Source organism: Olea europaea, chromosome 10, assembly GCF_002742605.1.
Source record: "Olea europaea var. sylvestris chromosome 10, O_europaea_v1, whole genome shotgun sequence".
NCBI classification, from domain to species: Eukaryota; Viridiplantae; Streptophyta; class Magnoliopsida; order Lamiales; family Oleaceae; genus Olea; species Olea europaea.
Genome location: NC_036246.1, coordinates 2,666,351 through 2,693,639, shown reverse-complemented (window position 1 = coordinate 2,693,639; position 27,289 = coordinate 2,666,351). Strand labels below are relative to the sequence as shown.

Here is a 27,289-nt window from a genome sequence, read left to right as displayed (position 1 = left end):
TGGAATGAAAATTCTTCATTGGATTTTCCATAGTGGAGAAATGGCAAAGTAGTTGACTTGTAAATTGCAATCACGCAGAGGACCACTAAATATTCTCCTTTTCTTCCTTTTGCTACGCGTGATTGGAAGACTTGGATAGAGATGAAGTAGTACTCACCATTTATAATTTCAAAAAAGCTCAACTAAAGAGACAATTTTATTAACTTCAACTCTAAGTAGTTAGATTTTTCTTCGACAGTTAATAATCAAGAATTTGAAACACGATGGGAGTTAAAGCAAAGGGAAATTTCATTTGTACAAAGGCATTCACCCGCACGTGGGCCCCGCCCCCATGTGAGGGGCGGGAAAACACCCGAGTACAAATAGCTCGGTCCGCAAGCAAATTGAGGTGAAAAAAGGCTTATTAGAATGGTCTCCAACATTTTTTTTCGCCATCCCCGTGCAGCAAGAAGCAATAAATCACAAAATAAGATTCAAATCTCATTGATTCTATGAATACTCAATAATTCGGAGAGAAATGATTTGTAGATTACAGTCATTACACCATAAATCCTAATGAATGAAAATACTCATAATCAAATTAAACGCAAAGAACTACAATCATCATGGCATCAACTTTTTGTTGAACACGTGAGTTTGAGGCTAGCCCTACCCAATTCGTTTGCGCGTGTAATTATGTTTAGAGCATGTTTGAAAAGTGTTTATAATCATTTATCAACTTTTCAACCATACGTTACATCAATTTTTGTCACAATCTACCAAAATTTTATCAAAAGCTTTGCAAACAACCCCCAAAATTTTCTGATAAGGTCAGTTGAGTGTAATGGATGTATTTTGAGTGGAAACATTCAATTCTTTAACAAATATATTTAAATTGTCAAAAAAACATTTATGAGAACAGGTCAAACAGTAATTGAATAATTTAGAAGAAAATCACAAAATAATGATGTGTGATGCGGCGCTAAAGGAGTTGAATTATAATTATTTGCTATCCATAATGAAACTCAATCTTTATCAACAACTCAAATATCAATCAATGAAATTAAAATAATTAGGGAGACTTTTAAATAATTAGCACAAGTTTGACCATTATAAATCTGCTATTTCAAATCTTTGAATTCCACCTAATTCATTCATCACAACCTCAATCAATTTTAGAGAGAAATATACAACTTGGTACCTTCTATGAAATTCATATGCGTCGACGTTTTTCTACTCTTCATTTCTATTCTCCGTCTACTTGCCGGTGCTACATCTAATCCACAGTTAATAAAATCTGTCTCTTCACACCCAAGCATACATGCACACGAAATTAATATGCAGGTGCATGATCAAGAGAAGTATCCCTCTTCTCGCAGCTCGTCGATTTTATTTTTTTTTCCCCTGAAAATTGCAATTTCACTCACCTATGACAAGCCAGTTCACACAAGAAATTAGCTGCTTGCCTGGGAGCGAGCCGAGCCCCTAATTTTATTTAGCTTGGGATTGTTATTTTCACATTTATTAACTGATTATAACACTTTTCTGTCAACTGTATGTTAAAGAAAATAATCTGTTGCCTTCAATGCTAAATTCCCAAATTCAGAATAAGATTTTATTCCTCACCCTCACGATCTCCTCAGAAATGAAAGAGAATGTAGTAAGAAAAGGAAAAAACAATCCACAAGCTAATATCAGAAGAAAAAGGTTCATTGTTCCTCTGCAATAGAAAAGAACAATTTTTCTGGCCTAATTCAAAGTTTCAAGCAGAGAAGCAAAACGCTCTTAATCTTTATTAATTGTAAATGTATACAACATGTAATGTTCATAAGGCTTCCCTGGAGTCACAATCTGTGAGGGGAAATTTGGGTGATTGACCGAATCTGGGAAACCTTGAGTCTCTAAACATAAGCCTGCATAAGCTTGATAAATGTATCCACCTTTCCCCTTTACGTTTTTAAGGTTGTTCCCGGTGTAGAGTTGTACGCCGGGAGCATTTGATGATAGCTTCATTTCTCGTCCAGACTTCTTGTTATAAACCACAGCTACTGGCTTCATCTTTTTGCTCTCATAACCATTAAGAACATAATTAATATCATAACCCTTGGATCCGTTGGGAAGTTCTTTCATCTGGGTTTTGATCACGTGTGGCGAGAGGAAATCATATGGTGTTCTCTTAACAGATACAATTTCACCAGTCGGGATTAGGTTTTTATCCACAGGCGTGATGCGTGATGCAGATATCTGGAGCTCGTCCGACAGAATATCCCCACTGTCGTGACCACCAAGGTTCCAGAAGCTGTGTTGGGCTAGGTTCACTGGAGTGGCCTTGTTTAAAGCTTTTGACTTCATTGTTACGCTTAATTTGTACGGTTCAGAAAGAGCATAGGTTATGTAGGACAAAACAGCACCCGGAAAACCTATTCCAAACACAAGGAATTGAGATTTTTAGAACAATTACATCATAGGATCCGGTCTAGCATGCATAGGAAACTAAATATATCGTTGATCAATGAGAGTATGGTACTAGATAAGTATAGATCTCACTTCAAAAAAATTTGAAGGACATAATGCATACCTTCTTCTCCGTCAGCACTGTAATAGGACAAGGTAATGTAAGGAGATGGACCGCTTTTTTCATGTTTCTTCACCTTCCAAATAACTTGGCTGAATCCTTTTCTCCCACCTGTATCCACACGAAAACTTAAAAATCGAGGGAAATAAGAACATTACTTACATGTAAGAAGCAAATTGAAAGTAAAACGTAAAATTTTAAATTACCGTGAACCGTGTAAGTCCCATTCCCACCATTAGCATCAAGCTTGTAAAGTGTTCCGTCTAATGTAAACTGAGCACCAGCAATGCGGTTAGCAACTCGTCCAACAATTGCTCCAAAGTTACCCGAATTGTTCTGTAGTCAAAGACAAAATCATAGATATATGTAATCAAAGCATTTATGGAGTAATTTACAGAAGCTCACTATAATAAAGCAGCGGTAATGAAAATATTCAATGCCTCGACAAAAATTCTCAGCGCAGTAGGTTACTGGCTGATCAATTTAGAACTGGAGGCATGACAACTATGTTTTCCTAGCTACGTGATGAACAGCCAACAAAGCACCCAATAGATATCTTAAAATTACTTCTGCTAGAGTTTGAAATGGAATACAATCCATCAGGCTTAGATTATCTGTACACAGAATACTCTTCAAGGAATTAGCTTTTCATATCTTAAAATCTCTGATTATTTTTTGAAGGTAAAACAGAGACAAAAGAAATAGAAGTATTCATTCTATCCATCTGTAAAAACTATTATCTGAAGTAGCATAGGACGCCAGCTTGTCGACCACCTTATTCCCATCTCTGTGGATAAAGAGACACGAACCACCACCCGTGACCACCCACATCTCTAAGCAACACCACAATATTCATCCCTACGAGCTGCAGGCAACGTCCCTTGGGAGTCCATCTCGGATGGCTAGCGCCTTTACATCCTACACCGAGGGCCTCCCCACTACCCGTCTGATTGTGCTGTCACCACCACTTCTCCTTCACCCCTAATCACCACCCCAATCATGAGCGCAGAGACATGTGGGAATAGTTATTTTTTGGAAAATGTGTAGTTAAAAATGAAGAAAAAAGTTTTGGATTGCATTTAATATTATTTTATTGAATAACGCAAGATTAATAAGGAGAGGGAGAAAAATACATTATCCCCCGGTTTGATTCCTATTCTTTGGCTACAAAAATGAAAAATATGACCGTTATCTATTATATTAAGCCACCATATTTAACTTTCTATTTCTTGTATGAGTCTGTAACGACTATATATTTCGTTTTCATTCTTAAAAAAATGAGAATCAAACGGACGCTATAATTTAACGAGGGCCAAACAAATGAGTAATTAATAGAACATGTGAGAGAGGAACATACGAGGATGGGACCCTCGTGCATAAAATATAGGCTTTACTCACATGTAGTGCGATAATATAAAATTGCAAGTCTGCAATTTTGTTCTCTGTTCATATATAACAAAAATCAAATGACCAGCAGAATATGGAAGTTTATGCCAAAAGAGATGCATAAAATACAAATTAGAAGTGCAAATTTACTCATTCTCTTTGTTGTATCTTCTCTACTGTTTGATTTCTTTTCTCTCATCACATTCTCAGTTTAAATTTTTTTCCATATTTTCAGCCAAAATCAATTAATCTCAAGTAATGTACAAATCAAACACGAAACATACCATGTACTCGTTAACCGTATCATAACCAAGAACAACATCTGCTAACTTCCCTGAAAAACCCAACAAAAGCACGATTTCATCAGGAAGAGAGCAAAACAGGAATCGAAAAGACTAAACCCTAAGAAAGAAACTTTACCATTCTTGTCAGGAAGATTAACAGAGACGATTCTTGCACCAAAATTTGTGACCTTTATAGAAAAATCACCTTTTTTGAGCTCATAAATCCCAACCTTACGCTCTGATGAGCCATGGCCAAGATTCCCATGTGCCAAAATGATGAAACAGAAGAATAAGAAAAACTTGAACATATTTTCTTGTATAAGAATGGAGTCCAGATCTGCTGTATGAAGTGCAACTTTATTACACAATGTGTATATATAAGAAAAAAAAGAAAAATAACAGTTCCATTACAATTAAACCGTGATGAGCGGGAGGGGAGGGAGGTTTCTTTGGACGAGAACAGTCAATGAAACTCGCTTAATTTAATTGGATTTGCCATTAAGCAACGGCCCAAGTAGTTGACTTTTAAATAGCAATCATGTGGAGGACGACTAATACGCGTAATTGGAAGATTCTAACAGGATATCAACTTTGAATTAAAGAATCTTGATCATAGTGCTGACAATTTATAATTTTAAAAGAAGTTAAACTAAAGAACTTCAACTCCAAAGGTCAGATTTTTCTCAGGACGGCCCTGGACGTCCAGGGCGCTGGCCATGAACAATTATCTTTACCCATTTTTCTCCGGCGGCCGGTACCCCAGAATTTTAAAAATGATGGGATTCAAAGCAAATTGAGGTGAAAAAAGGCCAAATTGAAAGGTCACCAACATTTTTTAGCACCACCAACAAAGCAAGAAGCGATCACAATACAAGATAATATCTAAAATCTTTTAATGTCATTGTCAATCAACCCACCAAAATGCTTTAGTCGTTGATACTCTTTTCGATCTCTATGCATTTCATTGCTCCGCCGAAATTTTTCAATGTCCCATCGTACTCCAATTTGGTATTTTTCACCTCATGTCGAGGGGATTCTATGAATACCCAAGAATATGGGGGATAAACGATTTGTTGATTACACCATAAATCATAATCAGATTAAGATGGATGTTTTATTATGAGATTTTATTCAACTTGACAGACTATAAATTTTCTGGTGAGATCAGTTGAGTGTAATCAAGGTATTTTGAATTGAAATGTTCAATAGTATAATAAAGAAATTTAAATGGTCCAAAAAAAAATATATATGAGGACAATTTCATAATATAGAAGATAATCACAAAATAACGATGTGTGAAGCAGCGAATCTTATTTGGACCTAGAACCTTACCTGCTCGCCGCCCTCTCTATCTGCTAACTTCGGAACCCAAAGCATTTTCCTCACATACTGAACTGGCCATCTGTTGAGAGTTTCGGATTTAATATTATATTTTAGCAACAAATCCAATAAATCTAAGTGTATTGATTGGTGTATTGATTTTTTTTGGAAAGGGCCTAAAGGAGTTGAATTATAATATTTGTATCTATAATGAAAATCAATTTTGATAAATAACTCATTTATCGATCAAAGAAATTAGAATTTTAACTTTAATTAGGGAGATTTTTTATTATTTAGCACAAGTTTGACCATTATAAATATGCTATTTCAAATCTATAAATTCCACCTAAATCATTCATCAGAAAAACACAATAAATTTTGGAGAGAAATCATATAGCTTCCATGAAATTCATATACGTCAACATTTTTCTACTACTCATTTCTATTTCCCATATAGTTGCTAGCGCTACATCTAAGTGAAAGTCCGTCTCCCTCAACCAAGCACGCACACACAATTAGCACGTGGGTGCATGATCAAGAAAAATAGCTAACCATCATCAAACGCATTACTTATTAGATCGTGTGAAGTCTAATCTTACTGTACACTTATTTCCTTGCATGCAACTTGACCTTCTCGAAGGGTACTCCACTCAAGTATTAGATTGAGCCGCAAATTCATCTTTTTCCATGTGCCTGATTGGTTTAATATTGATAAATTAGTAGCAGCGAGAAAATAAGTTTTAGAACTGTTTGACTTACTAATATTTAGATATCCATGTTTTTTCATTTCCTTCAGTTTGATAGGAGGATTAGAAAATGACAAGAGAAAAGAATCTTTGTTTGTTTACATTATTGAAAAGCTGAATAGTCTAAAGCAAGCGAGTCCAAGTCTTCGCATTACTTTAAACAGTATAATATTAAAAGTCAACCATGTTCTGTAAGTTAAGTTCTTGTTTGTTTGGTGGGAATTAAAATTTCTATTTTAATCTAAATCAAATTTAACCGTTAATTTTAATCACACATTTTATGAGATTCGCAACTTTTCAATCATACATTTTCTCAAAATCTACTAAATATTTGATTCAAATCCCCACCAAACTAGAGTTAAAAGTGTTAAACATGGTTTATATCAGCAAGCTCTTCATTACAAATTTTAAAATCTCTTTATTATTGTTATGTTATATTTGGTAAAGCTTTTTCTGGATCATAATGCTATATAATGTGCAGATAAAAGTTGAGTCTATCGTACGGATAAAAATGATATTGACTAGCTTATAAGCTTGAAAATACACTACCAAACATGTTATATGTCTTAGAATTTCAACTTTAAAGGTTATTGAGTCTTGGAATTTCATCCTATAATGTCAACCAAGTTAACATGAGTATTTCTAGTATGTTGGTAAATGTTTTCATATTTATGTGAGATTTCATCCTCAACATGTGCCTACAAGTTGGTGAATTATTTGATAAGCCCAATTTTGTAAATGGATCGAGTTACTAGGTTGAGTTTATGGGTGCCAATAGGTCAACATTGTTAGGGCAATGCCATAATCCTTACATGTATTCGAACGGTTTCATATTTAACTTTAAGAGAAGTAGGTCAAGACACTGACCTTGTTTCCCATTTTACAAAGCTTTTTACGTATATCACCGCTCAGAAATCCTGTCATCCCTACCTATTACTGCTCAAAGGAGCAACGAGTATTGAAGAATGTCAAGAAGAGAAGATAATGAGACGACTCTGACACACCCGAATGCTTGTATTGAGCCCAATAACCATTCGAACTCTATGCTCGTTTTTGATATGGACTGGATTGAGATCAATTGGTATAGGCAGCTTGGAGGGTACGATGTGGTTTTGGGCATGTGCAAATTCTTCGTCACACAATTGCCCTCCCAGCACGAACCCAGATGCTGATTTTGGTGAGACGCTGACGTTGCTTAGCATTTATCTCGACATTGTTGTGGCTGTCCAAAAAAGTGGGTAAGTCGTAGTAATGCGATTTTATTGATAGCGAAGATAAAACATATTACATACTTAAAAGGGGGATTCGGCTTGAACCCCAACTAAAGTTGCAAAAAAAAATGTTTTGTGTTAGTACAAGACTTCCATCTTTTTTTAGGTTGGTCATTAAATTCATCTTACTTCGCCTATTGGAAAAGGCAATGTCGAAGTTGAGACTTGTTGTTCTCATTTGGTTGTCTTTATTGTTGTCCCACCACTAAAAAGTTGGCACATGCCTTCATTAACTCTTTTTAGCAAACAGCAAGACATCTGAAAGATATAATGTATCGTGTGGTGTTCCGCAATTTGCTAGCAGAAAATGATGTAGTGATTTCTCAATTTTTTAGTGGTGGGATACTTAGGGACAGCCGTATAGAGACAACGTATATCAACTCGCAAAGCAGTATCCAGATATTTTATCATTAATCAAACTAACATAAACATAATGATCACCTTGAAGCAAAAACCGTTGAAGTTTAATGATACAATTGTAACAGACTTTGAATTACTATCTTGGAACTAAATAAAGTTTAGTAACCAAAATTTATTAAAAAGTTTGTTCAATCTTGGTGTTCTTAAAGAAAAAACAATTTGTAGTCATCAAATATTATATCAACTCGAGAAATCTTTAATTTCAGGCTCAGAAAACAACCAAACCAACACCACAACCACCATGTTCGACCCACAACGTGCACCTTCGATTGCCTCATTCTGCCCACTCCGATTACCATTCTTCTAAACTACAAAGGGTATACAGGAGGTGGTGATTTGTAAGCCACAAAGGGAGGAAGGAGAAGAGAAAACAATGGTTAGTATCACTAAAGAAATCAACTCACTCGGCTGCCTCTCTCGACTTCACCCTCTCTTGCACAAACACACACTAGGCTGAAAGATGAAGACAATTAATAAATGTGATAATCAATTAGGTCACTAACTTAGCCCAAACACTCCTCTCCAAAATGGGCCAAAAAGATTAATTGGATCACCAACTGAAATGCCAAGCTAACCAACTAAATGGTCTAAAGCATAACCAATCAACCAAGGCCTAAACCAATAACCACAATGACAATTGGGCTAAACTCATGGGCCATTCTAAAGTGGGCGAGGTTGTTTTCTAGGTCGAGCTAAGTCTATGGTGTTAATAAATTATCCAACAACTTTTCTAAATCATCGCTTGAAATTTATTGGGTGTCAAAACCTAATAGAAATAAATTAGCAGGGAAGGTATTGTTCCAAGATAATTTGTTCCACAAAGCTCTTAATCTTTCTTGGTTGAAAATGTGTACAGCATACTTGTTTGTAAGGCTTCCCTGGAGTCACTATCTATGAAGGGAAGTTCGGGTGATTCACAGAGTCCTGGAACCTTCTAGTCTATAAACATAACTACACAAGGCTGCATGAGCTTGATAAACATACCCTGTCTTTGCCCTTCACCTCGTTAATGTAGTTAACGATGTACAACTGCACACTATAAATTTTGGAAGTTTTCAACGAAGATCTCACACCTCTAACACAATACAAAGATGCCTACCTCGACTCCTATATATAATGTAGGAGTCTGTCTGTCTGTCTATATATATAACTTCACGCGTGCACGCACAACTTGATTATTGAATTCATCATACACCACAAAAATATTTGAGGGTATCATGTGAATTGTGAAATGCTTACCTTCTTCGCCATCAGCACTGTGATAGGCTAAGCTAATGTAAAGAAATGGACCCTTTTTCTAATGTTTTATCACCTTCCAAATAACTTGGCTAAATCCCTTCTTCCGACCTGTGTTGAACATTAAAAAAATCTAATAATTAATGGGTGGTGATGGTGACATTTTCCAATATCCCCGATCAGTATATATCCCGACGACTATTTTTTGATAAAGTTGTAAATCCATCTGCGGTTTCCTCGAGCATGTTCATCCTCGAGACACTAGGCCGACCACATCTCATGCTGCTTCGCATATTGCAAACATTTGTCCTCGGGAATGTGCTCCCCTCACAACTGACGATGGTTGACCCTTTAGAATTCCTACGCAATTAGGAATCTTAACTCCCACAAGAATCCTATCTCACATATAATTCTGGAATTCAACCAACTCATTAACTATTCAAGACTCCAACAGATGAGGACATCCAGCTAGTTGAGTCCAATTAGGAGAATGTCACTTACTACTATAAATACAGAACCTTGAACCATTATTCAGGTACGTTTTTCATTGTTCTTCAGCACATAGCCTCACGCATATATTTCACTTTCTGACTTAAGCATCGGAGGGGCGACGAGAACACACCTCGTTGCCTTTGTTTCAGGTACCAGAAGATCACGTTTGTGCTCCTCATCAGTCATCAAGCTCGAAAAATCTACAGGTACGATTTTTGGTAGCATCATTGGCGCCGTCTGTGGGAAACGCTACCAAAAGCCATGGTAAACACACGTTCAGGTCTTACACCAGCAAGCTCATCCGCTCCAAACCAACCCCCTCCTGAGGATATCCCTGTTCCTCAAGAGGAATCATCAGAAGTGCCAGAGCCCCAGCCGGCAGTCGTCACTGCTGGAGCTTTTGAAGAGCTCAGACAACAGGTCGCCACACTGACTCAGCTGCTAAGTCAAAGAAATTCGCATCCGTCACCCACACCAGTACCCCAGGGGGGTTTTATGACTGATGCTCGAGCTCAAACACATGTCCCTGACAATGGCAGAGCAAGGGGCTCGGGTATACCACATGTGACCTCGGCCTCGAGATCAGTGACCATGGAGTTCGGGGAACTCGCTAGGATTATTCAAGAAGGAATTACGGCGGGCCTACGTCAGGGCAACAAAGGGATAACAAGATTCAGTCCTAACACTCCCTTTACTCCTGAGATATTAAAATTCCCCTTGCCAGACAGATTTAAGTATCCTAGGATCAAAGAATATGATGGGACCACCGATCCAATCAATCATCTGAACGTATACACGGACGTCATGAATCTACAGGTCGCACCAGATCAGGTGATGTGCAAGGCCTTCCCGCAAACTTTGACGAATGCTGCTAGGGATTGGTTCTCAACTTTAGAACCCAACTCCATAGCCTCATTCTCGGATTTGGTGGACAAGTTCTCTGCTTTCTTCGCAAGTAGTAAACGCATCAGGAAGATAGCGGCTTCCCTCATGCAACTTAGACAAGGGCAAAATGAGACCCTACGTGACTTCATGACCAAGTTCAACAAGGAAAGACTTCAGATTCCCGACCTACACATAACTGCAGCAGTTTCTGCCTTCACATATGCCATAAAGTGCGAGGCTTTCAAGATGTCTTTATCCAAAACTCCGCCAAAGACAGTGACCGAGCTTCTTACCCGAGCCGAGAAGTACATAAATATGGAGGAAACACTGAACCCGAGAAAGGTTGGACTGTCCCACGATAGGGTCGAGCATGAACGACAGCACGATCCGAACCCCCGTGAAGAGCAACATCGAAAAAAACAAAGACAGGAGGTTCCCCCGACGTCATTCACACGTTTAAATACTTCAAAGACCAATATATTGATGGAGATCAAGGATATGAAGGAACTCAAATGGCCTGTTAGAATGAGGTCACCACCTGAACATAGGGACATGAACAAATACTGTGAGTTCCATCAGGATCATGGGCATACCACAGAGAACTGTAAGGCCCTACAACGGGAGATTGAAGCCCTTATTAAAAGGGGACTCTTGAGTTCCTACGTCGGTAACGACAAACGCCCGAGGAATGACCGTGACAGGGAAAGTGCCCATGAGGCAAAAAGGGATGGTCAACCCACTGCTGGAACCATCAATATTAACATTGGGGGTATTGCTTCGGGAGGAGACTCCAACAGTGGAAGAAAACAATATGCCCGACAATATGTCTTGGCGTCTGGCATGCCTCATGGAAAGTTGGAGGATATTACTTTTGGGATCGGGGACTTAGAGGGTGTATCACTTCCACATGATGACGCCTTGGTAATCTCAGCGATTGTGGCCAATTTTGAAGTGAAGAGAATCCTGGTTGACAATGGGAGTGCGGCCAATATACTTTCACAAGAAGCTTTTGCCAAAATGGGAATCTCATCTCACGAGCTCAAAGCGTTAAAACTCCTCTCCAGGGGTTTGGTGGAGGAGTTATCACTCCAAAGGGTGTCGTTGAGCTTCCACTAACTTTGGGTTCTGGCCAGAAACAGGTTACGGAGATGACATCTTTTCAAGTGGTACGTGTCTCAATGGCCTATAACGCAATTCTGGGAAGACTACTCCTGAACAAGTTTAAAGCCATTGTGTCCACCTTCCACCTAGCCATGAAGTTTCCAACAAGTAATGGCGTTGGAGTTGTCCGTGGAGACCAGACAGCTGCCAGACAATGCTATGTTGCCAGCATTCGGGAAATAAATAACAACGTCATGCAAATCTCGAGGATGGATCCCGAAGATGGGCAATAAGTCAGACTTGCTCCTGTCGAAGAATTGATGGAAATTGAGCTCGAGCATGATAAGAAGGTGACGATTGGTCGGGATCTTGACGTCACCCTGAAGACAGAACTTGTTAGTTGCTTATCTCGCAATATTGACGTTTTTGCCTGGAAGGTTGAGGATATGTCAGGGATAGACCCTAAAATTGCAGTCCACAGGCTTAACATTAGCCCAGGGGCCAGGCCAGTAAAGCAGAGGAAAAGACAGTTTGCCCCAGAACGTCGGGAGGTCATCCGCGAAGAAATTAACAAACTCTTCAGTGCTCGGTTCATTCGGGAGGTCCAATATCCCAATTGGCTTGCCAATGTTGTTTTAGTGAAAAAGGCCAATGGTAAGTGGAGAGTCTGCATTGACTTCACAGATCTTAATAAAGCATGTCCAAAGGATAGTTATCCCCTACCGCGGATTGACAACTTGGTGGATAGCACGTCTGGACATAAGCTATACAGCTTTTTGGATGCATTTTCTGATTATCATCAAATCCTCATGGCCGAAGAAGATTAAGAAAAGACCTCATTTATGGCCAATTCCGCCATATACTGTTATAAGGTCATGCCTTTCGGTTTGAAGAATGCAGAGGCAACATACCAAAGGCTAATCAACAAAGTCTTTGCTAACTTGATTGGAATGAATGTGGAGGCGTACGTTGATGACATGGTGGTCAAGAGCAAACAGGTGGACCAGCATATTTCAGATCTTGAAGAAGTGTTCAACACCTTGTGAAAGTACGGAATGAAGTTGAACCCCGCAAAATGTGCATTTGGCGTGGCCTCGAGCAAGTTCTTGGGCTTCATGATCACTTACCGGGGGATAGAGGCCAACCCTGACAAGCGTCTATGGAATCACTAAGGAACAAGAAAGAGGTACAGAGGTTGACTGGTAGGATAGCAGCCATGAACAGGTGCTATCCCTTCTTCAAAGTCCTCAGAGGAAACCAAAGCTTTGATTGGAGTGAAGACTGTGAGAAAGCTTTTTAGGAGCTCAAGCAGACATTAGCATCTCCTCCTATTCTAACGAAGCATGAGCCCGGTGACACTTTATTTTTGTACCTGGCCGTATCTCAAAATGCGGTCAGCGGGGTCTTGATGAAAGAGGTTAACAAAGTCCAACAACCAATCTACTATGTAAGCAAGGTCCTACTAGATACGGAAACAAGGTATACTTTGGCAGAACAACTTGCCCTTGCCTTGGTTGTAGCAGCACGGAAACTCCGGCAGTATTTTCAGTCTCATCCTATTGTGGTGCTCACTAATCAACCACTTAGGCATATACTTCAGAAGCCAGACGTATCGGGAAGACTGATGAAGTGGGCAATCGAGCTTGGAGAATTTGACATCGAATTCAAACCACGCCCATCTATCAAAGCCCAAGCACTAGCCGACTTCATTGCAGAACTAATCCCTAGGCCTCGGGGGCCAGGTGACAGCTCGAGCATGAGCACTAATTTGGACACTTGGCAAATTTTTGTGGATGGAGCATCCAACTCCTCGGCCTCGGGCGCAGGCGTCATCATCATCGGCCCTGACAAACAAATAGAGATCCAATGCGCTCTCAGGTTCGAGTTTGAAGCAACCAACAACGAGGCCAAGTATCAGGCTATCGTTATTGCTCTGGAGCTAGCCCTTTGCCTAGAGCTCGAGTTCGTAAAGATATTCAGCGATTCACAACTAGTGGTCGGACAGATTGAAGGATCATTTGAAAGGAAGGATGAGAAAATGAGTTTGTACTGTATGAATGTTCAGGATCTTCAACGAAAATTCAAGAGCTGTGAAATTACAAAAATTTCTCGAAAGGACAACGGAAAAGCCAACGCATTATCCAGGCTTGTGTTCATGGGGATAGACGGCCTTGACAGAACAGTTCACATTAAAATCATCACAGAACCTAGCATCAGTCAAATCCTCGACATCATGGACATTGACAACGAACCATCCTGGATGGACCCAATCATAGAGTTCATCACAAGCTGAAATCTACCAAGTGATGCCAAGTTGGCTAGAAGCATCAGAGCCCGAGCTCCTAGGTACTGTATGATCAGCGGTGTCCTCTTTTGCAGAAGTATTACTCTTCCATACCTAAGGTGCCTCAGGCCATCAGAATCATCCCAGGCCCTTGCTGAAGTTCATGAAGGTGTGTGCGGGAATCATCAAGGAGCCAGGGCCTTGGCCTTTAAACTCGTACGATATGGATACTACTGGCCAACTATGAAAAAAGACGCCTCAGAATATGTTAAAAGATGTGATAGGTGCCAGAGGTTTGGTAATGTTATCCACTCACCAGTCGAAGATCTCACCAACATTAACTGTTCGGCCCCGTTTGAACAATGGGGAGTTGACATCCTCGGCCCCTTTCCTGTGGCAAGAGGTCAATTAAAGTTTGTTGCTGTAGCAGTAGAGTACTTCACAAAATGGGTAGAGGCCGAACCTCTCGCCACAATATCGGAGCCCAAGCTAAGAGCCTTCACTTGGAGGTCTATCATTTACAGGTTTGGGATACCAAAGGTTCTCATCACCGACAATGGCAGGCAATTTGACAACCAACAGTTTAGAAACTTTTGCTCAAACCTTAGGATTGATCACTATCTGACATCAGTTTCGCATCCTCAGAGCAACGGTCTGGCCGAGGTAACAAATCAAATCATATTGCAAGACCTCCGAACAAGAATAAGCGATGCTAGGGGTTCTTAGTCCGACGAGCTGCCTTCTATACTTTGGATGTATAGAACAACTCATAGGACAACCACAGGAGAAATCCCTTTTATGTTAGCCTATGGCATTGAAGCAATGGTCCCAGTGGAAATTAGACTGCCAAGCCATAGGAGGCTCCTTCCAGAAACCTCGGAGCATACAACTGAACATCTTGATCTCTTGGAAGAAGTACGGGAGCAAGCCGCTATAAAAGTGGCCTCTTACCAAACTAAGACAGCAAAATATTTTAATAGCAAAGTCAAGGCTCGGAGGTTCAGAGCTGGCGATTTGGTCTTGAGGAGGGCCGACGCAGTAGGCCACCCCCCAGGGAAGCTCGGGCCCATCTGGGAAGGGCCCTTTAACGTCATACGACAGGTTCGCAAAGGAGCATACAGCCTAAGAGACGCTTCGAGTAGACCTATTCTGAGGCCCTGGAATGCCGACAATCTAAAAATATATTACAAGTAACATTCCCGACGTCGTTTAGGAGATTTTCTTTTTCTGCATATTATTTTTAGTTATTCGGGCATGCGTGTCCTTGCATTTTATTTCTAGTTTAGCGGGCCTGCGTGCCCATGCATGTTTTCCATTTTCTTTTGTAATGAACTACGTTCGGCTTGATCCCGTTTGGGTACGTAGGAAGCTTGGATACAATATAAATCCAAGTCCAGTCCAAACAATTAATAAATCCAAACCCCGGGTATAACAGCCCGATAGTTTGCTTTGCATCCAGCAAGCCACCTAAAGCCTTGCCCCGGGCAAGCATGTAAGCCTTGTCCTTGACAAGCCAATGTAAACCTTGCCCTCGAGCAAGCCCTCTTAAGCTTTGTCCTTGACAAGCCAATGTAAGCCTTGCCCTCGAGCAAGCTCTCTTAAACCTTGTCCTTGACAAGCCAATGTAAGCATTGCCCTCGAGCAAGCCGTCTAAAGCCTTGCCTCGAGCAAGCACCAAAATCTTGGAGCTCATAATCAGCACATCAAAATAGTGCAGCACAAGTATAAATACCGAGGACATACATCCCGACCATATATCCTTGTATTTTTGTCCAAGGCTGGAAAGTGAAAGCTCGGGATAAACTTATGTACAGAGGTCAGTCACAATTATTCGTACACCTCGGGGACTACCATCCCTTGAAATTAATCCTCAAGTGTTAAGTGTCTAGAAAACTACATCCTTCACTGTCCTCAGCATTATCATTTGTTTAAAAATTGAGTTATTCTCAATCATCGAGATGATTAATTAGTCGTCGAGATTAATTACTCTTCTTTAGTCGTCGGGGGTAACTTGTCTACGTGCTCAGGGTTCACACTTGGATGTTCCAAGATAATTTTACTATTTAGTCCTCGAGGTAACTTGTTTAATGCTCGGGTTCAACACTGATGTTCCCAAATGATTTTACATTTTGAGTCCTCGGGATTAATTTTATGTATGTTATAATGTTCAGAAATATTTTCACAAATTAGGTCCTCGAGATGTTTTAACTACTCTAGGCGTCGAGTTATTTAACCATCTTACGTCGGGCTATTTGAGTTTGTCATGATCGAGATATCAATACACAGCATGAAGGAAAATACTTGATCGAGTAAAATACATGTTCAAATTACAAAAAGAAAGGAAAAAAAAAACAAAAACTAATCTATGTCCTCGGCCCTTTCTCCCGAGGCTGTGCTCCCCTGCTCCTCCACTGCGTCTTCGCCGTCAACGTCGACCTCATGGTCCTCGACGGTTTCCTCGGACTCTGAAAGCTCGAGGGCATCAGCAACCTCGGGGATGCTCTTTAAATCCTCGTGTTTAGCGTCGAGCTTCGATCTCAAAAATGCCCGAGCTTCCTTAAAGGCATGGAAGTACGAGCCCATGGCGTACTCTCCCTTAAGGCCGTTAAACTCCTCAGACATTTTGAAGTCCTCAATCGCAACCCCTCGAGCTTCAGCCAAGCGAGTCTCAAAATCAGTCTTCAAACGCTCGATCTCGAGCTTTAAACCTTTGGCCTCGCCCTTGGCAGTTCAAGCCTCTTCTCGAGCTCTCTGGACATCATTCTTCGAGTCCTCGAGCTCCTTCTGAAGAAGAAAGCGCTCAGTCTCCAAGTCGGCTATCCTCTTCTCCTGTGCTCGAGAAGAGTCCTCGAGCTCGGTGGTTTTTGGGGCCTCATCTTTCCCTTTTAGAGAAAGGCCTCGGGCAATGCTCAGAGCCTACACCATATAAACCCGAGCTTAAGTAATCACAGCGTTTAAACCTTTTTAAACCTTATATTTAAACAAAGTAAATTGGGCGAGCTTACCTTCAGAGTAAGGGATTCCAAAGCCTTCATGCCCTCATCAAAATCGAGGTCCTTCCTATACTTGTCCACGATGCTTGACACCAAAGGACACCAGTCAGGCTCCTGATTTTGGAAAGAGGGCATAGGTCGAACCTCATCCTCGAGGTCAACAACCTCGGGAGTACTCCTTGGCCGAGGATGTGACCGAGGTGGACCAGTAGGAGTCTCAGTGGCCTGTGTGGTCGGGGTATGTCCCCGGGCAGAAGTTTCCCCAGGCCCACTTCTGATATTCTCGGGGCCTAGGTCCCGAGCTCTCTTCTTCCCTCTCTTCTGCCCTGGAGCTCGAGCTTGAGGGGCCTTTGACTTCTTGGTCACGGCCTGTCTGAGGGCTGAAGGATCAAAAGTCATTTCTGCAAAAAAGAACAAGTCATTAGAACGAGCACAATTATAAGTTCAAGGACAGATTAGTAAAGAGGAAGGCAAAAAAGTCCTACCCTCAGTGCCTTTCACATCCGCGAGATCGAGAACGTCATCCCCGAGGATGTCATCTATATCATATACAAGAGGCTCGAGGTTCTCTAACATTACCCTATGCCTTTCTAAAGACTCAAAATAGGCCTAGCCTTCACAAAATCAGGGAGTGTCGGGCAAAACCCACCTAGGACTAAAAGGAAGGTCACTATCCTGAGGTACGACATAAAATCACTTTTCTTTCCAACCTTTCAAAGAACTGGGCATCCTCGGTAATCTAAATCCTCCTCGGGATGAAAGGTAAGCAAAACAAGTATATTGAGGAAGCTGTTTCAACTCGAACACCATCCTACAGAGATCGACGTATGGGTTAATTCCTAGGTATCTACAGGCTATAAAGAAATAGGTAAGCATCCTCCACCCATTTGGCACGAGCTGTCCAGGGCTCATATTATGCTCGACCAATAAGGCCACAAAAAAGGGATACAGAGGCCATCTAAATCCCCCCTTAAGTGAGTCCCTAAAAATCACGAACTCTCCATTCCGAGCAAAGGCCATCCTATCCTCTACCCCTGGCGTCCTAATGTCGCATTTGGGCATGAGTCCATGCTCCCTAGCCGTCGATATTGCTAGATGTTCTTTAAATTTACAGGGGACCTCGGGGTACCTAAAAGGGGTCGGGATACTTTGTGCCCGAAGTTGGGCATTAATTGGGACAGCCATAGGTATGATCAAGCATCCTATGTCCTCGGGAGTACTCCTCGAGGATGATGATGGCGAAGAGTCACTACTGCTACTACTAGACATCCTGACCTAGGTAAAAAATGCCTAAAGAATAACTTAAAAACTCGAGGTCTTACCTTAAAGTCGACGCCTAAAAACTCAAAGTTCCGATCCCGACGATTAGCGAGAGAAGTTTACTGAGAGTAAAAAATGAAAAATTAAATGAGGGAAGGGTATTTATAGGCAACAGGAGCAGGAAGCCCAAAGGTCACTACCCCGACCGTTAGATCTGGACACGTGTCCTACATCCAACCCTACCAGTTTTTACCGCCTTTTCCTATTCTAGGGCTAACGTCAGTACACGTCAGCCTTCTGATCAATCACAGGTGTTCAGAAATCCTCGAGCTAAAAACTCAAGCTTTTATTTCCAGTTTCTTTGCATCATATCCTCGAGCATATTCTTCGAGCATATATGCACGGGGGCCTATGATGGTGACATTTTCCAATATCCCCGATTAGTATATATCCCGACGACTATTTTTTGATAAAGTTGTAAATCCATCTGCGGTTTCCTCGAGCATGTTCATCCTCGAGACACTAGGCCGACCACATCTCATGCTGCTTCGCATATTGCAAACATTTGTCCTCGGGAATGTGCTCCCCTCACAACTGACGATGGTTGACCCTTTAGAATTCCTACGCAATTAGGAATCTTAACTCCCACAAGAATCCTATCTCACATATAATTCTGGAATTCAACCAACTCCTTAACTATTCAAGACTCCAACAGATGAGGACATCCAGCTAGTTGAGTCCAATTAGGAGAATGTCACTTACTACTATAAATACAGAACCTTGAACCATTATTCAGGTACGTTTTTCATTGTTCTTCAGCACATAGCCTCACGCATATATTTCCCTTTCGGAGGGGCGACGAGAACACACCTCGTTGCCTTTGTTTCAGGTACCGGAAGATCACGTTCGTGCTCCTCATCAGTCATCAAGCTCGGGAAATCTACAGGTACGATTTTTGGTAGCATCAGGTGGCAAACTGCAGATGAAGCAAAATAATTGTAACAGTCAAAATTAGAGTACCATGAAGCATGTCAGTCCCCTCATTAGTATCAAGCTTATAATGGGTTCCGTTTTAGAGTAAACTGAGCACCACCAATGCGGTTAGCAACCCATCCAAGAATTGCTCCAAGGTTACAGCTATCGCTCTGCAGTTGACGATAAATCATAGATATACGTCACAGATACACTCATGGAGTACTTAATTTACACAACTCAATAGTGAATGAGTCAATTAAAGTTCTTGGTGCAGTAGGTTGCTAGCTCAATTTAAGAACTGGATCCATGTTAAAATTAATGTTTGAATAATAAGCTTTCATATTTTAAAATCTTAAATTATCCTTTGAATGAGCATGGAGCCCTATTGTGGATAAAATAGTAAGACTAGGCGACAAAAGATCAGAGCCTGCAACTCGTTCTTTGTTCTTGTAAAAGAAATATCGAAGAACCATCAATATATTGAAGATATATGCCGAAGAGATGCAAAAGAACAAAAAGAAAAAATATATAAGGTATACTCGTGTTGTTTGTTGTGCCTTCTCCTTTGTTTGTTTTCTTGGCATCTTCTTTCACATTCTTGGTATTTGTCAAAAAAAGGTTTTCTTTTACTTTCATTGTTCTATTTCTTACCGAGAATTGCTTATTCTGAGAAAAAATGAATCAGTTTTCAATCTAAAGACGAAGAAAACATACCATGTACTCATTAATAGTATCATAACCAAGAAAAACATCAGCTAATTTCCCTTAAAAAAAATGGAAAAACATTATTTCATCAGAAAGAAAGTAGAACAAAGATCAAAAATAAAACCAAAATAAAGAAACTTTACCATTCTTATCAGGAAGAATAACAGAGACAATTCTTGCACCATAGTTAGTAACCTTTATAGAAATATCACCTTCTTAAGATGAGCTCATAAATCCCAAGCTTATGAGCTGATGAGACATTGGCAAGATTCCCAAGCGCCAAAATGATGAAACACAAGAATATGAAAATGTTGGACATGTTTTCTGGTTTATCTAAGACACTGCCACTAAAGAGCATATGGCAGAGCTTTCAGAAATGTTTGTTATATTTGTTATGAGCTTTATAACCCAAAGAAAAACAAATTAACAGGAGCTGAGGTGTCTTTGGATGAGGATAAACAGTCAATTAACCATAAACTTGTTTAATTAAAGATTATCATAGTAAAAAATTGGTGGGTCGAAAACAAATAAATCAAAAGGTATCTTATTCAAAACCCCAATTATGACATCCCTCTCTCTGACTCACACCTTGAAATGTACCATGCTAAGGAAAGGAGTTAACCTACTTATTCCGACCGAGAAGAATGACATTTGCTAGGGAAATTTTGAAATTGTGGGAGGCTTTTGACTAGCATCATTCCCTGCGTACAGGAAATAATGCATAGAATCCATACAGGTGCTGCCAATGGTGCATTTCCTGTCATGTTTGGGTCCATAACCCATGAAAAATTATCAAGTGTTAAGGGAGTGTTCTCTTTGTATTTCAGTTTTGTATTTTGAGTTTTGAATTCATTTTGAGTTTTGTGTTTTGAATGTTTATTTTGAAATTGTTGAAAATGCGTTCTTTTTGTTAGTTTCTCAAAACAAAAAAAAATGAAATTTTTTTCTTTGAAATTTTGAGAATCACCACAACACCACCTCAAAAAACAAAAACAAAAAATAATAATAATAATAATTAATTTTTAATTTTTTTTGAAATTTTGAGAATCACCACACCACCTCCTCAAAAAAAAAATAATAATAATAATAAATAAAAAAAGGTGTTTCCCGTGTTTTCAATTTTTTCAAGTTTTATACTGAAAACGCCTAAAATGACAAAAAAATCGTTTTGTATTTTCTTTACAAATTTTTTTTTTTGTTTTCGAAAACGGGAAAAAGAACACGTTTTCACCATTTTGAAAAATCGAAAACAGAAAACGACCCGAAAATGGTAAAGAGAACAGGACCTAAATCTTTCAAAATTCTGTGAAATTTTCATGTACCTATAGCTCTGCTCTTTTCACTAAGAGTGTGTTTGATTACATTTATTGTCTATGGAAAATATCAATTTTTCACCCAAATTCTTACTTGGAGTGTTTGATTGCTATTTTTTTTTCATGGAAAACATTTTTCAACTTTTAAAAATATGCCTAATTTTCCTTGTTTTTAAGGAAAATATTTTCTTTGGGTGGAGGTGGTTTTTGTTTTCCACGAAAGATGGAAAACATTTTCTTTTCTAGGTAATATTTTCCATGTCAATCAAACACACTCTAAGAGTGTGTTTGATTGACATGAAAAATATCACGTAGAAAAGAAAATGCTTTCCTTATTAAAATATTTTCCTTAAAAACAAGGAAAATTAGACAAATTTTTAAAAGTTGGAAAATGTTTTCCATGAAAAAAAAATAGCAATCAAACACTCCAAGTTGGAATTTGGATGAAAAACTAATATTTTTCATGAAAAATAAATGTAATCAAACACACCCTAATAGATGCAATTAGGCACAGGACCATTAATATATTTTCTTTTTTGGAAATAGTGATGGAAGAATGCAGAAAAGATTTAAATTTTGAATTGAAAACCTAAAATCTTCGCTTGTTCCAACATCATTGTAGTTTGCATTCTCTAGGGCAAGTGGAAAGATAGATTTCAAAGAAATTAAAAAGGGTTACCATTTTGGGTGTAGCTATGTGGAAAACGAATGGACATTTCTAAATCCAAAAACCTCATGGGTTCAACTAGGGCCATGATTTGGTAAGAATGATTAAAAATAAAGGAGTCTTTAAGTCTTGACAATTATGAAATATTTGGTACGTAGTCTTAAATAAGATTAAATGTTTAAAAAATGATTGAGATATGGACCATATTGTAGTTCGGATCAACCTCTTTGCATAACCCAACTAACTGAAATCTAACTAAAATCATGGAAAATAGATAGACGATACAATAGAGTTCTGTATAAAGTCATGCTATAAATACTCGCATCTTTTAATGCATGTCATAAAATAATATATATAAATTTGATTGTGAGAATTTGTTATTGTTTTCTCCATATCAATTATCAAGTTATGTACTTGACTTGGATTTTAACATGATGTACGTCTCCAAACTCGAATCTGTTTACTTGTATGAGAAATGCTCTTCTTGTGATTTTTTTTCCTTCTAATTTTTACATGTTATAACTTATTCACATATTAATATTTTTTTGGCTTGGTGGGTGGGGGAGATTACACTCATATATGGATGAGTTATGCCGTCCAGCCCCCCCGCCCTCGCGCCCTATTTGAACAGGGCCAACTATCTCTATCCTATATAGATTTCAACTTTCAACTTCAAAAATCAGATTTAAAACAAACTTATTCAAAAATTGCATCATAATTCATTTTTTAATATTAATAATATTATTATCAAAATTTATCTCCATCCACTCTCTTTTCTCTATTTCCTTTTTCTTTTCTCTCTGAATCACACCCACCCAAACCTTAAGAATCCCAAATCACACAGTGCTCATACTCATCTTTCTTCTCTTCTTCGATGTTGATCAATAAAATGGGTAATTGTTATAAATAAATAATATGTGACCTAAAATACGTGTGATTGTGACTAAATCTGTAATTATGACTCACAATGTGGCTTTGTGATTGTGACCTTATGCAATTTATAACTGTGACCATAATTTTGTGACATTTGTGATCGAGAAATAATGCGTGTGACCAATTAATTTAATAATTTATGACTAATAAATAAGTTGTGAACTATAGAATTTATGATTTGTGACTGTGGTGTTATGTGGTTTTGACTTGTACTTAACTGTAACCATAAACTGTATAATATTGTAACATTAATACATTTGATTACCTAAGTATTTTTAATTGTATATATAGGGCATGTTTGAGTCACATTATTTCAAAAAAAATACATTTTTAAACAGTGATTTGACATCATTTCAACCACACATTTCTCAATAAAATAATATTACACGCAGATAAAAACTTTTCCTTATTTTTTAACCACACATTTCCCATCAATACATTATTCAAGAATGCATTATTACCAAAATAATGTTGCTCAAACACTCCCATAATAAATAAATTTTGAATTATGACCTGATTTTTGAAACTTTAAAACAAGTTTCTTAATTTTGAAATTGTATCTTGTGATAACCTTAGATATGTATTTTATTTTTATTTTTATTTATTGTTATTATTATTGGAAGAACTTTTGGACTATGGGCTCATTTGGTAGAGCTTTTGACGAGTCAAAAATTGCTTTTAAAATTAAGATGTTACTTTTAAACTTGTTTAGACAATTTTTTAGAGCATTTTGTCTAGTTAAAAAGCTTTGTCTAGGGTTTTTTTTTTTTTTTAAGCTATTTTTAGAAAAAGTAAAAACAAAAACTGTCAAACAGTCCATTCAAGTATTTACTAGTGCTATTTCTGCAATTATTATAAAATCTCAGAGTTCAACATGAGTTTTAGGCCAAACCCAATTGTTAGGTCAGCTCAAGATAACACATCATTATATTTTCTAGAACCTAATATCCGAATTTATTCTTTTAGCAATGCTTATTTTAATGCCAGCGTCTAAATTTCTACTTCAATTTCTTTTTTTGTTTTTCCTGTGGTGATGTAAGCTAAGCGCAATTTGTGTTTCATTAGCCTAATACATTGAGTGAATCAATTTAAATAGACAAAAATAATACATGTGGGAGGACAAGTCAACTCCCTAGTGACGCTCCAATAATTGCATAATTTAGAAGACAGTCTCAAATTTATAGCTCATAATCCTTCATTGGCCATAATCAATCAGGTAACTAAGTTTAGTTATCTATTTTTAACTTAGAATACTCAAAATTACAGGGTAATTAATGACTTTTATCTATTTTTACTTGTAGCTAGACGCACCCTACCCGATTTATTGTCTTAAGAAGAGAAGACATGGATTAGGGTTCATTTGAAATGAGTTTTGAAAAGGCAAAAGCTATTTTCAAAACTAAAAATATATTTTTGAATATACTTAAATAATTTTGTGATACTACTTTGTCTGGTTAAAAGAAATTAGTCTAAAGTAATTTTCATAGAGCATTTTCAAATGGCCCTTTAAAAGTGACTAAATATTTTAGATAGTCAATACTTAAAAATCATGCTTCAAAATACTCTTCAAATTAACATTTTAAAATTGACCCACTCTTTATAATTAAATACATTCAATATATTTTTGTCTTCAATACTCCATATGTTGACCCAATTAAGCAGCATATACAAAGAAATTTGAGGAAAATAATATAATAATTTGGAAGAATGTTGTGAAAATAAAAGATAGGGAAAAATGAAAAATACATATTGATGGTAGTAATATCAAGTGTTAAAAGATAAAGAAGTTGTTGGAGTATTTAAAAAATTTTACTCTAAATTTATAGATGTTCCCTAAATTTCAAAATACACTCTTTATTTTTAAAGAATCTCTTGAAAATACTCTCATCACCTACCAAACACACACAAGTTGACCGTTAAATAAATAAAATAATTTACAAAAGCCGACCGTTAAATATTGCCTTTTTAAATCTAGATCTTTAGAGAAAAGTCAGCTCGCAAAAGTTTATAAATTCATTGTCTCCCTTATAGAGAAATCAAAAAATTCATGTAGTTTCCATGAATTTGATGGATCGTAATCAAACTTACATTGAAGTTTTTTTTATCTTCATTTCCATTTTTTGTCTAGTCACTTGCACTACATGTAATCCGCAGGTAAACTCAAATTTTATTCATTCTAATGTCACTCGACTATATATCAAACATGTAGTAATTCTGTTTCGACGGTTTCAAATTTTTATTGTACAGTGGCATCATGAAGAGAAGTATCCCTCTCCGGGAGACTGGTTAAACCACGGGGGTAACAAATACAACCGAAGATATGCTGAAGGCGAAACCAAGATTAGCCCGTCTACTGCTCCTAAATTGCGTCTCAAGTGGGAATTCTACGCAGGGGACGACGTATCAGCAACACCAGCAATCTACAAAGGGACAGTCTATTTCCCTAGCTGGAATGGCTATCTTTATGCAGTAAAAGCCTCTGATGGCTCTCTTGTGTGGAAAAAGAATCTGCAAAAGCTAACTGGACTTAAGTCGACCTTACCGACAATTCTAAATCTTACTTCAGTAGCACTTTTGTCTAGAGCAACTCCATCGATAGCTGACGATGATATGCTAATTGTTGGGATCTATGGACCGGCTTATGTTATTGCCGTTGAGCGTGCAACTGGAAAAATTATTTGGAAAAAGAAAGTTGATAGCCATCCATATGCTGTTATTACCATGTCTGGAACTTATTACAACAAGTAAGTTGTGTGAAATTTCACACCGTCTTTGCACAATCCTCTGATTAGCGAGTCAAGTGTTACCTTTTTCCATTTTTGATTTCACAGAGGCTTTTATGTTGGAGTATCTTCGTTGGAAGAAGCTTCTTCTATTGAGAATTGTTGCACCTTTCGCGGTAGTTTTACCAAATTAGACATCCACACCGGCGCTATTTTGTGGAAAACTTATACACTTCCCAACAACCACGGTAAGAGAGGAGAGTACGCTGGAGGGGCAATTTGGGGAAGCAGCCCTTCAATTGATACATATAGAAACCATGTATATGTTGCCACAGGGAATTTATACTCTGCACCTAAAAGAATCGAAGAATGTCAAGAGAGACAGAACAGTCGGACGACTCCAACTCGGCCGGATGCTTGCATTGAGCCCGATAACCATTCGAATTCTATGCTTGCTTTAGATATGGACTCGGGCGAGATTAAGTGGTATAGGCAGCTTGGAGGTTATGATGTATGGTTCTTGTCATGCGCAAATTCATCCACCCCGAATTGCCCTCCGGGACCGAAACCTGATGCGGATTTCGGCGAGGCGCCTATGATGCTGAGCGTGTATGTTAATGGTAATAAACTTGACATTGTCGTTGCTGTGCAGAAAAGTGGATTCGCATGGGCGCTCCGTCGAGATAATGGCAGCCTAGTTTGGTCTACGGTAAAATTTCCCTATAGGTCACCAAATTTTATTATTTAACTTTTACTGACGTAACATGTATAGTAGTCTAGTTATTTACCAACGGGGATACCGTGTCAGCTTTTCTGTCACAATCACCAACTTGAAACAAATGTTTAATGACGTATGTCGAATGATACAATTTAACAAAGGGAATCGATGCAGGAGGCTGGTCCCGGAGGTACGGCTGGAGGAGGCACATGGGGAGCCGCCACTGACAAAATAAGAGTCTATACCAACATTGCCAATAGCCATAAAAAAAATTTCACTCTTTTACCTTCAAAGAAAGTCACAACTAGTGGAGGTTGGGTTGCAATGGATCCTGGTACCGGCAGAATTTTATGGTCGACCGCTCTACCCAACAATGCCATGACGAATCCGGTGACTGTTGCCAATGGCGTCCTCTTTGCCGGTTCGACCTATAAAACTGGACCAGTATATGCCATCAACGCCAAGAATGGGAAAATTCTGTGGTCATATGAAACAGGGGCGAGTGTATATGGTGGAATGTCAGTTAGTGAAGGATGCATATACGTTGGAAATGGATATCAGCCTCCGATTTTCACTTCTGGAACGTCCCTCTTCGCCTTCTGTGTCGACTAAAGCTTGTCGAAAGTAAATTCTTTCAGAATATCTAAAATGTGTGAACTATAAGTGTCATACGAAATAACAACCATTTGGTGTTGAACTTAACTACAATAAAATCAAATAGTCATCTGTTTGAACTTTGAATATCAGACCTGTGACTTTGCGCAGGATTATTTGGGGATTTGGTCAATAATATAGAATGGGTATTTAAACAAAGTTCGAATCGTCACTTGCTTAATTTATTAAACAACATTAAACACACACATACAGAACAAAATTGAGATCAGTTTTGAACTTTACAAAAACAAATGGAGAATTGGTTCAATGAATGTATTCGTGTGAGGTGACGTATTGATAACATAATTTAAACAAACAAATGAAGGTATGCCAAAGGCGACTAACTGTTTCTAACCTATGTCTCTAATG

At 38.5% G+C, this 27,289-nt stretch overlaps 2 protein-coding genes and 1 pseudogene across 2 annotated transcripts; 1 reads left to right on the top strand and 2 right to left on the bottom strand.

The window, feature by feature from the left end:
• Positions 1-1,568: 1,568 nt before the first annotated feature.
• LOC111400875 (aldose 1-epimerase-like) lies at positions 1,569-4,712 on the bottom strand. The gene is made up of 5 exons (XM_023028318.1): positions 4,361-4,712; positions 4,225-4,274; positions 2,761-2,890; positions 2,558-2,665; positions 1,569-2,399 (listed from the first exon to the last, which is right to left on the bottom strand). Exons 1-5 carry the CDS (start codon positions 4,530-4,532, stop codon positions 1,765-1,767), a joined length of 1,095 nt encoding a protein of 364 aa, XP_022884086.1. The 5' UTR covers positions 4,533-4,712; the 3' UTR covers positions 1,569-1,764.
• A 4,095-nt stretch (positions 4,713-8,807) lies between these two features.
• LOC111400151 lies at positions 8,808-20,688 on the bottom strand (annotated as a pseudogene).
• A 4,159-nt stretch (positions 20,689-24,847) lies between these two features.
• Positions 24,848-27,036, top strand: LOC111400874 (polyvinylalcohol dehydrogenase-like). The gene is made up of 4 exons (XM_023028317.1): positions 24,848-24,979; positions 25,073-25,569; positions 25,657-26,257; positions 26,441-27,036. Exons 1-4 carry the CDS (start codon positions 24,884-24,886, stop codon positions 26,876-26,878), a joined length of 1,632 nt encoding a protein of 543 aa, XP_022884085.1. The 5' UTR covers positions 24,848-24,883; the 3' UTR covers positions 26,879-27,036.
• Positions 27,037-27,289: the final 253 nt, after the last annotated feature.

Excerpts from the sequence above, each read along its gene's own strand:
- LOC111400874 (XM_023028317.1), top strand. The coding sequence starts at position 24,884 with ATGAATTTGATGGATCGTAATCAAACTTACATTGAAGTTTTTTTTATC. Across the intron at positions 24,980-25,072 it reads GCACTACATGTAATCCGCAG|TGGCATCATGAAGAGAAGTA; the intron begins GTAAACTCAAAT and ends TTTATTGTACAG. Across the intron at positions 26,258-26,440 it reads GCAGCCTAGTTTGGTCTACG|GAGGCTGGTCCCGGAGGTAC; the intron begins GTAAAATTTCCC and ends GAATCGATGCAG.
- LOC111400875 (XM_023028318.1), bottom strand. The coding sequence starts at position 4,532 with ATGTTCAAGTTTTTCTTATTCTTCTGTTTCATCATTTTGGCACATGGG. Across the intron at positions 2,666-2,760 it reads TGGGACTTACACGGTTCACG|GTGGGAGAAAAGGATTCAGC; the intron begins GTAATTTAAAAT and ends GTGTGGATACAG. Across the intron at positions 2,400-2,557 it reads CAGTGCTGACGGAGAAGAAG|GTTTTCCGGGTGCTGTTTTG; the intron begins GTATGCATTATG and ends TGTTTGGAATAG.